Source organism: Panicum virgatum, chromosome 9K (assembly GCF_016808335.1).
Source record: "Panicum virgatum strain AP13 chromosome 9K, P.virgatum_v5, whole genome shotgun sequence".
NCBI lineage: Eukaryota > Viridiplantae > Streptophyta > Magnoliopsida > Poales > Poaceae > Panicum > Panicum virgatum.
Window position 1 is genome coordinate 27,282,056 of NC_053144.1, and position 15,071 is coordinate 27,297,126.

Sequence of the window (15,071 nt, forward strand, 5' to 3'; positions counted from 1 at the left end):
GAGTTTGCTAGTACGGATAATTCCTACATAATTAAATACATTAAACGACAACAATTTAAACCTTATAAGTGAATAAATAATGAGTTCACAGGAAATACGCCGGTCTTAATTCCTGAAGAATGAAGGACTAACCCGTTGGAGTCTGAACATGGAATTCTTTTGGCAGCTCTTTTGTTTTGCAGGACCAAACGAACAACCACGACACCCTATTCCTTTGGTTATGCAGACCTAAGAAATGGCCCAACGAGGCAACGACCCACCCCTGTGGCATTATTTATTTCAATTGGTTTAATCTATCCATAATAAGAGTTTCTTTTTGTTTCTTCCTCATAGTGCTAGTTGAATTTTTAATTCGACATTGCAACTTATATTAGAAAATCTATCAAGAAATTTTCATGTTGATTTTCATAGGCTAGAGGATTTAATACTAAATGAACCCTACTACAAATACAAAGTTGCACGATCAAATATATTTCATACATAGGATATCATGTCCTTTTTTACTTCATAAAATAAAACTCAATTCGTACACAGAGAAGTGAAAACTCCAATCTTATTGGAGATGGATTGGACTAACTGAAATGGTTCGAGTGAGTAAGATGAGCTAAACTTTTGTCTAGGGAGGGTTTCCAAATGGATAAAGTGGTTTATTCATAACAGGAAAATAGATTTTTTTTTCTAACAAGATGTCCATGTTTGTTTGCTAATTTTTTTTGCAGATAGCAGGGATGACATATTTCGAGTTCAGATAAAACATTGATGTACAACCTTTGCTTACATTTCGAGCAATGGTGTCTGCTGTGAGCCTCCGATGATAACTAAAGGCCATTTCGGCCGTCAGGATCGAATCCAACGGCGCCTGATGCTCACGCCATCTCCCCCTCCATCCTCTCGCTAGAGTTACGGCAAGGCAACCGACGCGGCGGCGCTCCGCCTCCCTCCCGTTCCGCGCGCCGCCACCCCCCCATGGCGTCGCTGCTCCGCCTCCAGGCCTTCGCTCCAGCCCTAAACGTTCCCCGCAACCGTTGCTTCCTCTCCCCGCTCGGCCTAGCCTCCGCGGCCACTGCTCCGCTGGCTCGCCGCCTCTCCACCGCCGCCTCCACCAGCTCGCCGGAGCCGCCATCCTCGGAACCGGTGATCCCCTCTCCCAACCCCAGCGATGCCTATTTATGTGTGCCGATGTTTTTGGGTAGCTCCTGTAGGGGTGTGTCAGTAGTGTGGACTTGTGATTTTCATGTGCAGCTTGGTGTCTCGATGCGGCCACAACTTTTTGCTAATTCCAGGACTCTAAAACTGTTTTTTTAGCTCCGCGCGGTTAGGAGTGATGACTACCTAGCTTGTTTGTTACTCGAGTCCTAATGCATTATGCCGTTACGATTTCAAAGCTAAGCAGATTTGTTTTATGACATGTTATAGTTGTCGAAATTTGGATTTGATGTTCTTGCTAGTGTTTGTGTGACACAATTAAGAGATTTTTGTTCAAGTGACATTTTAATAATAAAAACGCAATGGATCTCCTTGTTAAAAAATGTATTTATCCTTGGTTACATTACATCTGGAACGTAATATGATAAAGAAATTTTCTATGTAGCCTTATGGCTCAATCAATGAGTTTAGTAGATTTTTTACCAGAAACTGGACGTGTATGAGTGCTCTGCATGGCTGCAGCAATGCTATCTCAAAATTGGATTAACTAGTTTGGGAAATGTTCGAGATGTAGAAGAGAATGAGTAAGGCTACCCATTGCCACCTCTCCTTTCTTGCCATTCCAGGCATCAGCTCGATTCACAGGGATATAAGCATGTCTGATTTCATTCTTCATTGCTTGTTTGTGATACCTTTCCTTGTGGTGTTTCATTTTAATCTGCAGAATCTGGAGTCAGGTCTGTATCTTGTCGCAACGCCAATTGGGAACCTGGAAGATATCACCTTGCGGTATATTTGCCTCAGCTGCTACTCCTTTTATACTGCCTCAGTTCGTAATGATTTTGCACATGGAAAAGATTTGAGTAGATGTGCTTATGCTTTGAAGTCACTTGACATTATTGTGAAGTCAGGTCTGTATCTTTACCATGAGGAGGAGGCCATAAGTAGCTTAATTTTACTGAAACATCTTTTAAGTTATTATTGTGTATAGATCTCAAGTTATCCCCATTTAGAAATACACAATGGCTTGCATGTTTGAACTAAAAGCTACATGCTATATATTAGAATCACTGTGTTATTGATCATTTCCTGAAACAAACTACTGAAATTAATCTTGGATGATTCTTCCTTCAGGGCACTGCGTGTCCTTAAATGTGCTAATGTGATATTATCTGAAGACACAAGGCATTCTGGAAAGCTGCTCCAGCACTATAACATCAAAACACCTCTTGTGAGCCAATCACATTATTAGCTTTCATGTCTGAATTATGAATAGTTGCGTATTTGATATGAAACATTCAGCTTAAATCTTTAAACTCTACGCTTGCAGCTTAGCTTCCATAAGTTCAATGAGCGTGAGAGAGAGCCCAGTATCTTAAGGAGGCTTCACGAAGGTGAAGCAGTTGCATTGATAAGTGATGCCGGAACTCCAGGCATTAGTGACCCTGGCATGGAATTGGTAAGTAGATTAACCTCAATTAATTTTGGAAGTTGCATCTTGCATGCGAGTATTCAGTAGAGGAAGCATACAATGGCTATCTCATAGCCAGGTTGCATCTGTATTGCTATCCGCTCATCATGTGAAGAAGCAAACAATAGCTATCTCATTACCCGTGTTTCCCTGGAGCGAAACATTGTAACTGAACATGCTATCATGTCTTTTTGGGGAAAGTGAACATGCTATCAGCCAATTGAGAGGACAATGTACATTTATTTTTAATAAACAGTACCAACTTCTTACTTTCTAACTCTATTGTTTCTCCTAAATTGTTGAGACTTTAAGCATGGCGTACTATTATTCACAGGCTAGACTATGTGCAGCTGAGAAAATTTCTGTCGTTCCCATTCCTGGGCCTTCGGCTGCAATTACTGCTCTTTCTGCATCGGGTTTGCCATCTAATGAATTCACATTTGGTAAAATATGCTGATACTGTATTCAGATTATTTATCAATTGTAATAAAAAACTCGGAGTCAGCCCTAATTTTTAATTTTAGTTGGGTTTTTACCAAAGCATGCTCGGTCAAGAAGAGATAGGCTTGAGATATCTGCCCGTGAAGCTGCTACACAAATATTCTATGTTCCTCCCCATGGTATTCATCAATTTCTTGTTGATGCTGCTTCATCTTTTGGCGATTCAAGGTAACAGACACTAAGTTGCTCCTGCATGCCATTTCATGATTTAGAAATTCCATTTCTTAGAAAGTGGTGTAGGGAAATCATGGTATGTGCACTTCTGTATGTTAATGTATTATGTGACATTTGGTGTTGCAGTCATTAATCACTGTATGAGCAGATTACTACAAAAATATTGGAATTCTTGTGCATTTTGGTCAAGCCTTCTATCACATATGTTTATTTTTCTTGCTGTCATTTATTTTGATGTACAGGTCATGTGTTATTGCAAGGGAGATAACAAAATTACATGAAGAGGTAACTTTCCAGTTCTTTATTCTGTATGTAATTGTCCATCCCTTTTACCTTTTCCTCATTGTCTGTTGATCATATAATCTTCAAAAATATTTCAACTGGTAGTTACACATACCTTTTTCCCTGCAGAGAAGTATTTTGGTTTGTAGTACTGCAGTTTTGTGAGCCACATTCTGATCATATGTTACTTAGCACGCTCGGTACTGACTGATGAAAAATTGGATACAAGAACATGTCCAGCCTCTTTTACATATGCATTGCCTTTGGCATCCAGTTGGAACCCCCACCCCTTTTGTTACCCCTCTGAACGCTGGGCTGTTAGTGATCTTCGCATTTAATCTATTATTTGTTACGCAGGGAATAGTGTGCAAATGTAGACCACATTCATTCCAATCCTTTAATTTTTTATGTTCCCCCCATATGTAGTACTGAACTTAGCATATCATTTGCAGTTCTGGCGTGGAACTCTAGGTGAAGCAAATGAAGCCTTTGCAACTCGACAGCCTAAGGGAGAAATCACAGTGCTCATAGAGGGGCAGTTAATTTCAGTTGATGAAACTCCATCAGAGGATTTCCTTGAGCATGAACTAAGAGAATTGATGGCAAAGGGACATACCCTTTCAGCGGTACACATTCAACTCAATTCGTTGCTACACTTTGAAGCTTTTAAGCACATTGTAGAAATTTAAGTTTTAACTACAGAGATGATACCATACCTGAAAAAGGGTATTTCATATTATTTTAAAATTATTGCTGGTTTTCAATTATAGGCGGTGAAATTGGTCACTGAAGCTACATCAGCAAAGAAGAAAGATGTTTATGCTCTTGCATTGAGGTTGTTTGGAAAATGAGTAAAATGCAACTTTTGATCGCATCTGGTAATTGAAATTCTTTATATGTACTGGCGTATCTACCATAGCAGAATTACATTGGGAAGATCCTTTGTATAGTTTTTAAACATGCTGTGCATAGCTTATTCTCATGTCCCCTTACAACCTTTCACCATCTTAGTAATTTGGAACAAGATAGGGGATCCAAGCATTTCATTGATAATAAAATGAAAGTAAATCTTGTTGGTTCAATTAATTGTAAATTGGACAGTGCAGTAAGTATCATTTTAGCTAAAATAGTAATAAAATCTCAGTCTTGTGGTCATGTGTTAATTGTGTTGCCATCTATAATTTCAGATAAACTTTGTTTGATTCTCATTAAAACTTATGCACAGCACGGTTTAAGCTGATTTGGTTCATGTACAATATCCTCTTCCGTGGGCTGTTAGTACTGGAAGAATTACTAAAGTGGCCGAATTCTCCATGTATTTCAGAATGAGGTGGACAGCTTCCTTCTATCAAAGCCAAAGGTGGAGCCCATGTAACTCCATCCTTCCAGAAGCCATCTTTCATCCTCAACGCTGTAAAAGAGTGAGAGTGACCATGAACTGTCAGACAATGTGCAAGTGCAAGGAACGTACTTAGTCTGGCTTGCATGTCATGTCTTGTGCAAACCAGCCGCAGGTTCACCACTGCTGGAACGCCCCACCACCACTGTTGTCAGGCAACAGAGGCCTTGATTCAGTTCGTCAGTTTCGTCAGACAAGTGAACAAGTCGAGCTGCAAGGTAGTCGGCGCTATTCAAGACGTTTCGGCGACTTCACCCGGATCGTTTGATGCTCATCCGACGGCTTATGCGAAGGATGTAGGAATTAGCAGTTCATTCTGTTTAAACTCTGTTTAATTCAGTTAATCTATGTTTAAGTTAATGACCACGCCACCTGCTATTTAGGCTGGTCGGGACTCTGTAATAAGCAAGCGGAAGTAAACCCTAAGATATTTGATAGGCTAGCAGTAGCTTTAGACTAGCCAATCTGGCTGTTATCTTGTATCCAGACCATATATCCCCATATCATGCTGCTGTTGGTCATCGGGAACCTCTGATCTCGTGATTTTCTCTTCTTTTCTACTTTTTGCGCTGGTTCCTCATAATTGGTAATCAGAGCAGACTTTCCTTGGCGAGATCCACTCGCTTCCAGAGCCAATTCCTCGAATCGAGTCTGATCGGCGTGGTGGTTTCGGAGTTATGGCTCACTCGCGTGAAATCCCTCCCACCCCACCCCGATTCGTGGAAAACACCCAAATTTCCCGTCAATTAGCGGTGGAATTGGTTGAGGCGAGGGTTGCTGGGCACCTGTTCCAGTGTAAAATTCCGGGAGCCAAGAAACCAGTTCGGATCTGTGGAGGCGACGGTGGAAGGTTGACGTTGAGAAGGGTTGCAGAGCAAGTCTCTGTGTAAAATTCCGGACTCAATTCCTCAACCTTGGCGGCGGTAGACTGTTCTTGTGAATCTAACTGGTAAAGGTTTTACCTGAGCCGAATTCACAAAGAATAACCATGGTGGAAGTCACAGAAAAGAAGCAGGAGGAACTCTATGCAACTGCAGTTGAAGTGGACGGGATCCGGCGTACTTTGGATCTTTTCATGAAGGAACAGAAGCAACAGAATGATTCTATCACTGAGAGTCTTGATGAGATCAGGCAGTTACTCACGAAGCCTCCAGTTTCTGTATTTCCAGAGGACAAGGGATCCACTATTAAAGGTAAAGGAGTACCAAAAACCCACCCTCCTCCACCCATTGGCCATACACATAGATCTATTCATATGGGTAGCAATTCTGTTATGGCTCACATATATGATCCACATGCTTCTACTAGAGTCAGACACATGCATAGTGATCCTTTTGAGTGGTCTAGGAGAGCACAGGGTCATGAATATGTCCAAAAAGATCACATTTTTGATGAACCTGGTTTGGAGGATTGTCCTTGGGATGAACAGGAGTTGTTAGCATTCTACGATCTGGCACTCCAAGACCACACCAATACTATCAATCCCACCCAGCACCAGTATCAAACCCCCCCTACTCAGCAGATTCACAACAATTTTGTGCCTCCCCCTCCTATTCACCACTATGGCCAACACATGCATGTGCAGCATAGAGCAGTAGCGAAGGGACCTAAACTGCATTTTCCTGAGTTTTCTGGTCAAGATCCTGATGGTTGGATAAGAAAAGCTGAGAAATATTTGCAAATGGTGGGTGTACCTAATGAAGAAAGGGTAAAAATTGCTGTGCTCTATATATCTGGGAAAGCTGAAATGTGGTGGAGAGGAATTGGCTGTAATGCCAACACAATACCATGGCATCATTTTTGCAGAATGATTGGCGACAGGTTCAATGAGGTCTCTTCATATGAGGTGGTGGGCCAATTTCATCATCTAAAACAAAATGGCTCAGTTCAGGAGTACATTGAGAAATTTGAGGAATTAATGGGACTGATCAAAAGAAACAATCCTGCATTACCTGATGATTACTTTGTTTGTAGTTTTGTTTCTGGTTTGAAGGACTACATTCAGCATCATTTACAGTGCCATAAGCCTGAATCATTGACCACAGCTTTCTGGTTTGCTAAGAGGTTGGAACAGGCAAATCCTGTTCAAAAGAAGTATCAACCCTTTAACTCTGCATTCAAGCAACAACCAACCTGGAACAAGGAAAAAGAGGGGAAAGATAAACCACAACCAAACATTGCTGAACTAAGAGCAGCAGGGAAATTTTTCAAGTGCAAAAAACCATGGGTCCTGGGTCATGCCAAAGTATGCAAAGGCAAGCAAGTTTATTCTGTAATCTTGATGAAAAATGACGAGGGCCAAGAAGAATTTGCTGTGATACCTGAAGACACTGCTTCTGAGGATGCAGAGTTTCATGATGCAGAGACAGTGCCTACAGTGCAGCTCTCAATGCACGCTCTAACTGGTCTTTCTATCCAGGCCAGCACATTCACACTGAAACTGCAAATGGACAAGAATGTGGCAATAGCATTAGTGGACAGTGGCAGTGATGTATCATTCATCAATGAAAAATTTGCTGTCAGATCAAATTACAAAATCTCTGTTGTACCTGAGGTCAAGGTAGTTGCTGCTAATGACAAGACAATGACTAGTACAACAGCTTGTACAGCTTGCCAATACTCGGTGCAAGGTCACAATTTTGTATCAGATTTCAGATTGCTGGATGTCCAAGGATTTGATGTCATCTTGGGTGCTGACTGGATAACTCCGCCTATGCTGACTGGAAGACTCTCTCTCCTGAGTCGTCTCAGCATAGCCGGTCCCAAGCCCGGATAAAGGAAGAGGGTTGTGTTAGGTTTTGGCAAACCAGCATAAAAATAGCCACTCTAATGGATTTGAAACCCACAAGAAACTCGTTGGGGCGTAACCCTCTTAGCGACGCGCTACATCGGAACCCGGGTGTGGTGATAAATGGGCAAGGGCCGGGTCGCCATCCCCCCAAGGGCGCGTCGTATCATGACCTGGGTACGATGATAAGTGAGCAAGGGTCGGGTCGTCACCTGAATGGCGCGCTACATCTACGCCCGGGTGTAGTGAAAAATAATCAAGGGTCTTCGCACTTCCCTCGACGGGTGCGAAGGGTAAGGAAGGTAGTCGAGCCAATTAGGATTCGTATAGGTAGCTGGAACGTAGGGTCCCTAACGGGTAAGTTGCGAGAGCTAGTTGATGTAGCAATTAGGAGGCGTGTAAATATTCTATGCGTTCAGGAGACTAAATGGAAGGGCCAGAAGGCGAAGGAGGTTGAGGATACTGGCTTCAAGCTTTGGTACACGGGAGCAACTCCGGGTAGGAATGGTGTAGGCATCTTGATTGATAGGAGCCTTAAGGATGGAGTCGTAGAGGTTAGAAGGCAAGGCGACCAGATTATCCTAATCCGGTTGATAGTTGGAGATTCGGTTTTGAATGTGATCAGTGCCTATGCCCCTCAGGTAGGCCTTAGTGAGAGCACCAAGATGCAGTTCTGGGAAGATCTAGATAGCATGGTTAGTACTGTGCCTACCAGCGAGAAACTCTTCATAGGAGGAGATCTCAACGGTCATGTGGGTGCGACTAATGTAGGGTTCGAGCGAGTGCACGGGGGTTTTGGGTATGGTAGCAGGAGTCAAGAGGGGGATGATGTATTGAACTTCGCGTTAGCCTACGACTTGTTGATAGCGAATACCGTGTTTAAGAAGAGGAAATCACATCTTGTGACGTTTCGTAGTGGACAACACTCGAGCCAGATCGACTTTATCCTTGCTAGGAGGGAGGATAGACGTGATTGCTTAGATTGTAAGGTGATACCTGGGGAGTGTGTTGTCCCTCAACACAAGCTTGTGGTGGCGGACTTTCGCCTTCGAGTACGTGTCCACCGGGACAAACGTGCCAAGATTGCGAGAACAAAGTGGTAGAAGCTTAGAGGGGAAGCGGCACAAGCGTTTAAGGAAAGGATGCTAGGTGAGGGGCCTTGGGAAGAAGGAGAAGACGCAGATGACATGTGGCTAAAGATGGCAACATGTGTCCGGAAGGTGGCCTCAGAGGTGTTTGGCGTGAGTAGGGGAGGCAAACAGGAGGGGAAAGACACCTGGTGGTGGAATGACGAGGTGCAAAGGGCTATTAAGGAGAAGAAGGAGTGTTTCAAGCGCCTCCACCTTGACAAGAGTGCAGCCAACATCGAGGGCTATAAATTAGCGAAGAGGGTTGCAAAGCGAGCTGTGAGTGTAGCAAAGGGTAAGGCGTATGATGACCTGTATCAACGGTTAGGCACGAAAGAAGGGGAGAAGGACATTTATAGGATGGCTAGGATCCGCGAGCGGAAGACAAGGGACATCAACCAAATCAAATGCATTAAGGATGGGATAGATCGACTGCTAGTGAAGGATGAGGAGATCATGGATAGATGGAGAGAGTACTTCGACAAGTTGTTTAATGAGGAGAGTGAGGGCCCTACCCTTGAGTTAGATGACTCTTTTGACGATACCAACAGACGTTTTGTGAGGAGAATTCAGGAGGTAGAGATCGGGGAGGCTTTGAAGAGGATGAAGGGAGGTAAATCGATGGGCCCTGATGGTATCCCCATTGAGGTGTGGAGATGCCTAGGAGATAGAGCAATAGTATGGTTAACTAAGCTTTTCAATCTCATTTTTCGGTCAAACAAGATGCTGGAAGAATGGAGGAGAAGTATATTAGTACCTATCTTCAAAAACAAGGGTGATGTTCAAAGTTGTACTAACTACCGTGGGATTAAGCTGATGAGCCATACGATGAAGCTTTGGGAGAGGGTTATCGAGTATCGCCTAAGAAGAGTGACAAGTGTGACCCAAAACCAATTTGGATTCATGCCTGGAAGGTCAACCATGGAGGCGATTTTCTTAATACGACAATTGATGGAGAGATATAGGGAATAGAAGAAGGACTTGCACATGGTCTTCATTGACCTTGAGAAGGCATATGACAAAGTACCGAGAAATGTCATGTGGTGGGCCTTGGAGAAGCACAAAATCCCAACTAAGTACATTACCCTCATTAAGGATATGTACAAGAATGCGACGACGTTTGTCCGGACATGTGATGGCAACACCACTGACTTTCCTATTAACATAGGCCTACACCAGGGGTCAGCATTGAGCCCTTATTTATTTGCTTTAGTGATGGATGAGGTCACAAGGGACTTACAAGGTGAGATCCCTTGGTGTATGCTCTTTGCTGATGATGTGGTGCTAGTTGACGAGAGTAGGGCAGGGGTTAATAGGAAGTTAGAGCTGTGGAGACGCACGTTAGAGTCGAAAGGGTTCAGACTTAGTAGGACCAAGACCGAGTACATGATGTGCGATTTCAGCGTGACTAGGCATGATGAGGGAGCCGTTAGTCTAGATGGACAAGTGGTGGTCCAGAAGGATACTTTTTGGTATTTAGGATCGGTGCTACAAAAGGATGGCGACATTGATGAAGATGTTAGGCATAGAATTTCAGCTGGTTGGTTGAAATGGCGGCAAGCTTCTGGCATCCTTTGTGACAAGAGGGTGCCACAAAAGCTAAAAGGCAAATTCTATAGGACAACAATTCGTCCGGCGATGCTATACGGTGCTGAATGTTGGCCTACAAAAAGGCGACATGTCCAGCAACTGAGTGTAGCAGAGATGCGGATGTTGCGGTGGTTTTGCGGGCACACAAGGAGGGATAGAGTCCGGAACGAAGTTATTCGAGATAGGGTCGGAGTGGCACCAATTGAGGAGAAACTTACCCAGCATCGGCTGAGATGGTTTGAACATGTCCAACGAAGGCCTCCTGAGGCGCCGGTGCGTAATGGGGTTCTTGAGCGGGTCGATAATGTAAAGAAGGGTAGAGGTAGACCTAAACTGACGTGGGATGAGTCGGTTAAGAGAGACCTTAAGGATTGGATTATCTCTAAAGAGATAGCCTTGGATAGGAGCGCTTGGAGACTAGCTATCAATGTGCCTGAACCTTGAACTTATTTCTTTCGGGTTTCATCTCTAGCCTACCCCAACTTGCTTGGGAAAAAGGTTATGTTGTTGTTGTTGTTGTTGTTGGGTGCTGATTGGATATATGGCCACAGTCCAGTGGGGCTGGATTTAAAACAAAGAGAGTTTTCAATCACCAAGGATGGGACACAACTGATTACATTCTCTGATCAATTAGCCTACCCAGCTGATCAATTATTGAGCACAAGCAAACTATTTAAATTGTTGAAGAAGAAAGCAGTGGGTGCTGTAGTGATGTTAAACAATAATGCATCTCAGGAAGAGCATCAGGCATCACCAATACCTCCTACAGTGCAGGCTCTTCTCTCAGAATTTGAGGATGTTTTTCAGGAACCTCAAGACCTACCACCAAAAAGACTAGTGGATCACTCCATCCCCCTGATTGATGAGACAAAGAATGTTAATCAAAGACCTTATCGTCTCCCTTCTCATCAGAAAAATGCCATGGAGAATCTAATTCAACAGCTTCTGCATTCCCAAATGATCAGACCCAGTGTGAGTCCATATTCTTCTCCTGTAATTTTTGTCAAAAAGAAAGATGGCACTTGGAGACTTTGTGTGGATTTCAGGCAATTGAATTCTAATACAATCAAGAACAAATACCCAATTCCAATTATAGAAGATTTTTTGGATGAATTATTTGGTGCACAAATATTTTCCAAAATTGATTTGAGGTCTGGCTACCATCAAATCAGGATGACTGAACAGGACATTCAGAAAACAGCTTTCACAACTCACATTGGTCATTTTAAATATTTGGTTATGCCATTTGGCCTCACAAATGCTCCAGCTACCTTTCAAACTTTGATGAATACTGTTTTAGCAGAATTCTTGAGAAAGTTTGCATTGGTATTTTTTGATGATATCTTGATTTACAGCACTACTATGTCTGATCATGTCAATCATCTAAGGTCCATTTTGCAAGTTCTCAGAATGAACAAATTATATGCTAAATTCTCAAAGTGTACTTTTGATCAGTCTAAAATAGAGTATTTGGGTCATGTGATCAGTAGGGAAGGTGTAGCAACTGATCCAGCAAAAAAATCCATTATTCGACAGTGGCCAACACCTAATACTGTCACTGAATTAAGATCATTTTTGGGTCTTACGGGATATTATAGAAGATTTATTGAAGCATATGGCATAATCTGCAGACCATTGTTTGATGCATTAAAGAAGAATGCTTTTCAGTGGACTACTGCACAAGAGCAAGCTTTCAAAACCCTCAAGCAGATAATGTCCACCCCACCTGTCTTAGCCTTACCAGATTTTTCTCAACCTTTTATACTGGAAGCTGATGCTAGTGGCACTGGTATTGGTGCTGTATTGATGCAGCAGGGCAAACCAATTTCCTTTTTGAGCAAGACATTAGGACCAAAAGCAACAGCCATGTCCACTTATGAGAAGGAGGCCATGGCTATTTTGGAAGCATTAAAAAAATGGAAACACTATTTTGCCAGTACTTCCCTCATCATAAGGACATATCAACAAAGTCTTAGATACATCCATGATCAAAGGTTGGTTGAGGGTATTCAGCACAAATTGCTGGGATACAATTACAAAGTGGAGTACAAAAAGGGTACTGAGAATAAAGTGGCAGATGCACTTTCACGAGTTCCTCATTCACACCAAGTGCAAGCACTTTCAGTAGTTGTTCCAGTGTGGATTGAACAAGTCACAACAACCTATCAAGAAGATCAATATTGTTTGGATTTGATAACCAAATTGAGTATTGATGCCAATGCAGTACAAAATTTTAGTCTGAAAAATGGCATTCTGAGGTACAAAAATAGAGTTTTGGTGGGCATTACAGGTAACATGAGGACATTGTTATTTGTTAATGGATAGTTTTCATAAATCTGCTTTGGGTGGTCACTCAGGAGAAAGAGCAACTTATCAGAGACTCAAATTGGTATTCTATTGGCCTAACATGCACTAACAGATCAAAGAATATGTCAAAATTTGTCCTATTTGCCAGAAAAACAAAGCTGAACACACTCCTTACCCTAGATTATTGGAACCCCTTCCTATTCCAGACATGGCTTGGACTCGTATCTCCATGGACTTCATTGAGGGCTTACCTAAATCTAATGGCAAAGATGTTATTCTAGTAGTGGTGGATAGATTCACATTTTATTTCTCTGAGTCACCCATATACTGTGGCTGGTGTTATCACCATTCTTACTGATAATGTCTTCAAGCTACATGGAGTACCAATAGTCATGGTGACAGATAGAGACAGAATCTTTACTAGCAATATGTGGCAGTCATTATTCAAAGCCATGGACGTCAAACTACATCTAAGCACTGCTTATCATCCTCAAACAGATGGCCAAACTGAGAGAGTTAACCAATGCTTGGAGAACTATTTAAGATGTATGTGCTTTACTGCACCTCAAAGATGGAGTTATTGGTTATCTTTAGTCGAATGGTGGTACAACACCTCTTACCATACTTCTTTGAACATGACACTGTTTCAAGCTTTGTATGGTTTCCCACCACCAATGGTTGCTGAGGTGGTCTTACCGGACCGTCCAAATGACAATGCGAGACAAATCATGCAAACAGGCAGTTGGCAAATCAAATGATCAAGGATACCTTGATGAAAGCTCAGTCCAGAATCAAGCACCAGGCTGACAAACATAGATCTGAGAGAGTCTTAGAAGTGGGAGACATGGTATATTTGAAAATTCAACCTTACAGGCACACTTCATTAAGCCTACACAATTCTCTGAAATTGCACTCTAAGTTTTATGGACCCTTCAGAATTTTGGAGAAAGTGGGAAATACAGCTTACAAGCTCCTTTTGCCTGACCACTGTCAACTTCACCCAGTGTTTCATGTGAGCCAGTTGAAGAAACATATTGGTCCTAAGGTTGTTCCTACAAAAGAGTTACCATTGGTTGATGATGATGGCAACATCAAAGTAGCTCCACTTCAGATTCTAGAAAGAAGGATGATCCCAAGAAACAATGAGCCAGTTGTACAGTGGAAGATTCAGTGGTCTAATCTTCCAGAAAGTGAAGCAACGTGGGAAGACGCAGACTTCATCCGCAGCATATTTCCTTCTTTCCATCCTTGAGGACAAGGATGCTTCGGGGGGGGGGGGGGGGGGGCATTGTCAGGCAACAGAGGCCTTGATTCAGTTCGTCAGTTTCGTCAGACAAGTGAACAAGTCGAGCGGCAAGGTAGTTGGCGCTATTCAAGACGTTTCGGCGATTTCACCCGGATCGTTTGATGCTCATCCGACGGCTTATGAGAAGGATGTAGGAATTAGCAGTTCATTCTGTTTAAACTCTATTTAATTTAGTTAATCTATGTTTAAGTTAATGACCACGCCACCTGCTATTTAGGCTGGTCGGGACTCTGTAATAAGCAAGCGGAAGTAAACCCTAAGATATTTGATAGGCTAGCAGTAGCTTTAGACTAGCCAATCTGGCTGTTATCTTGTATCCAGACCATATATCCCCATATCATGCTGCTGTTGGTCATCGGGAACCTCTGATCTCGTGATTTTCTCTTCTTCTTTTCTACTTTTTGCGCTGGTTCCTCACAACCGTGCCATAAACACTGTGACTAATTGTAAGAATGAATATATGCCATGATTGTCAGCTAGGTTAGGTTTAGTTGTTAGAACGAATTCATGCCATGATTCTCAGCTAGGTTAGGTTTCACACTTTTACTATTGTGGTTCTCAGGTAAAAGGTTATCATTCATTTGGCTGTATTGGTTCAACTCAAGAGCATAAGAACATGGTTCAACTCACCCAATCGTTCATGAGATGTATAGACCTTTCTGAGCATAAGAACATTTTTTTTGCGAATGAACATAAGAACATTGGTACGTAGCCTAAATTAGTTATATTCAGTTGTAGTTCTTAATTCCGTTACGTAAATGGATGGAACTATCAGGACCAGCCTTTGTACAATTAGAGTGGCACTATCGTAGAATTTTGTCGTTTCCCATGTTTATTACCTTGGAAAACAGGTTACAGTCGTGTTTGATTTGATGCCACACACTACAAGCTCAAACATGTACCATCATGGTAGCTTAGTATTTCTCGACTCGACCTGATCATGGGCCGCCCGACCCGACCAACCCAACCGAACCCGCACA

At 42.5% G+C, this 15,071-nt stretch overlaps 1 protein-coding gene across 2 annotated transcripts; it reads left to right on the forward strand.

The window, feature by feature from the left end:
* Positions 1 to 844: 844 nt before the first annotated feature.
* On the forward strand, positions 845 to 5,511 carry LOC120651067 (ribosomal RNA small subunit methyltransferase I-like). 2 transcript variants are annotated; one of them, XR_005665917.1, is made up of 11 exons: positions 845 to 1,134; positions 1,871 to 1,935; positions 2,281 to 2,377; positions 2,477 to 2,605; positions 2,952 to 3,060; positions 3,142 to 3,286; positions 3,535 to 3,577; positions 4,027 to 4,200; positions 4,345 to 4,452; positions 4,899 to 4,995; positions 5,083 to 5,508. XR_005665917.1 is itself a non-coding variant. In XM_039928416.1 (10 exons), the coding sequence occupies exons 1-9, from the start codon at positions 967 to 969 to the stop codon at positions 4,423 to 4,425; spliced, it is 1,011 nt and encodes a 336-aa protein (XP_039784350.1). In that variant the 5' UTR covers positions 845 to 966; the 3' UTR covers positions 4,426 to 4,452; positions 4,899 to 5,511. The 2 variants fall into 2 exon arrangements, 1 of the variants encoding a protein (XP_039784350.1); XM_039928416.1 differs by having other exon boundaries at positions 4,899 to 5,511.
* The last annotated feature ends 9,560 nt before the right edge of the window (positions 5,512 to 15,071 follow it).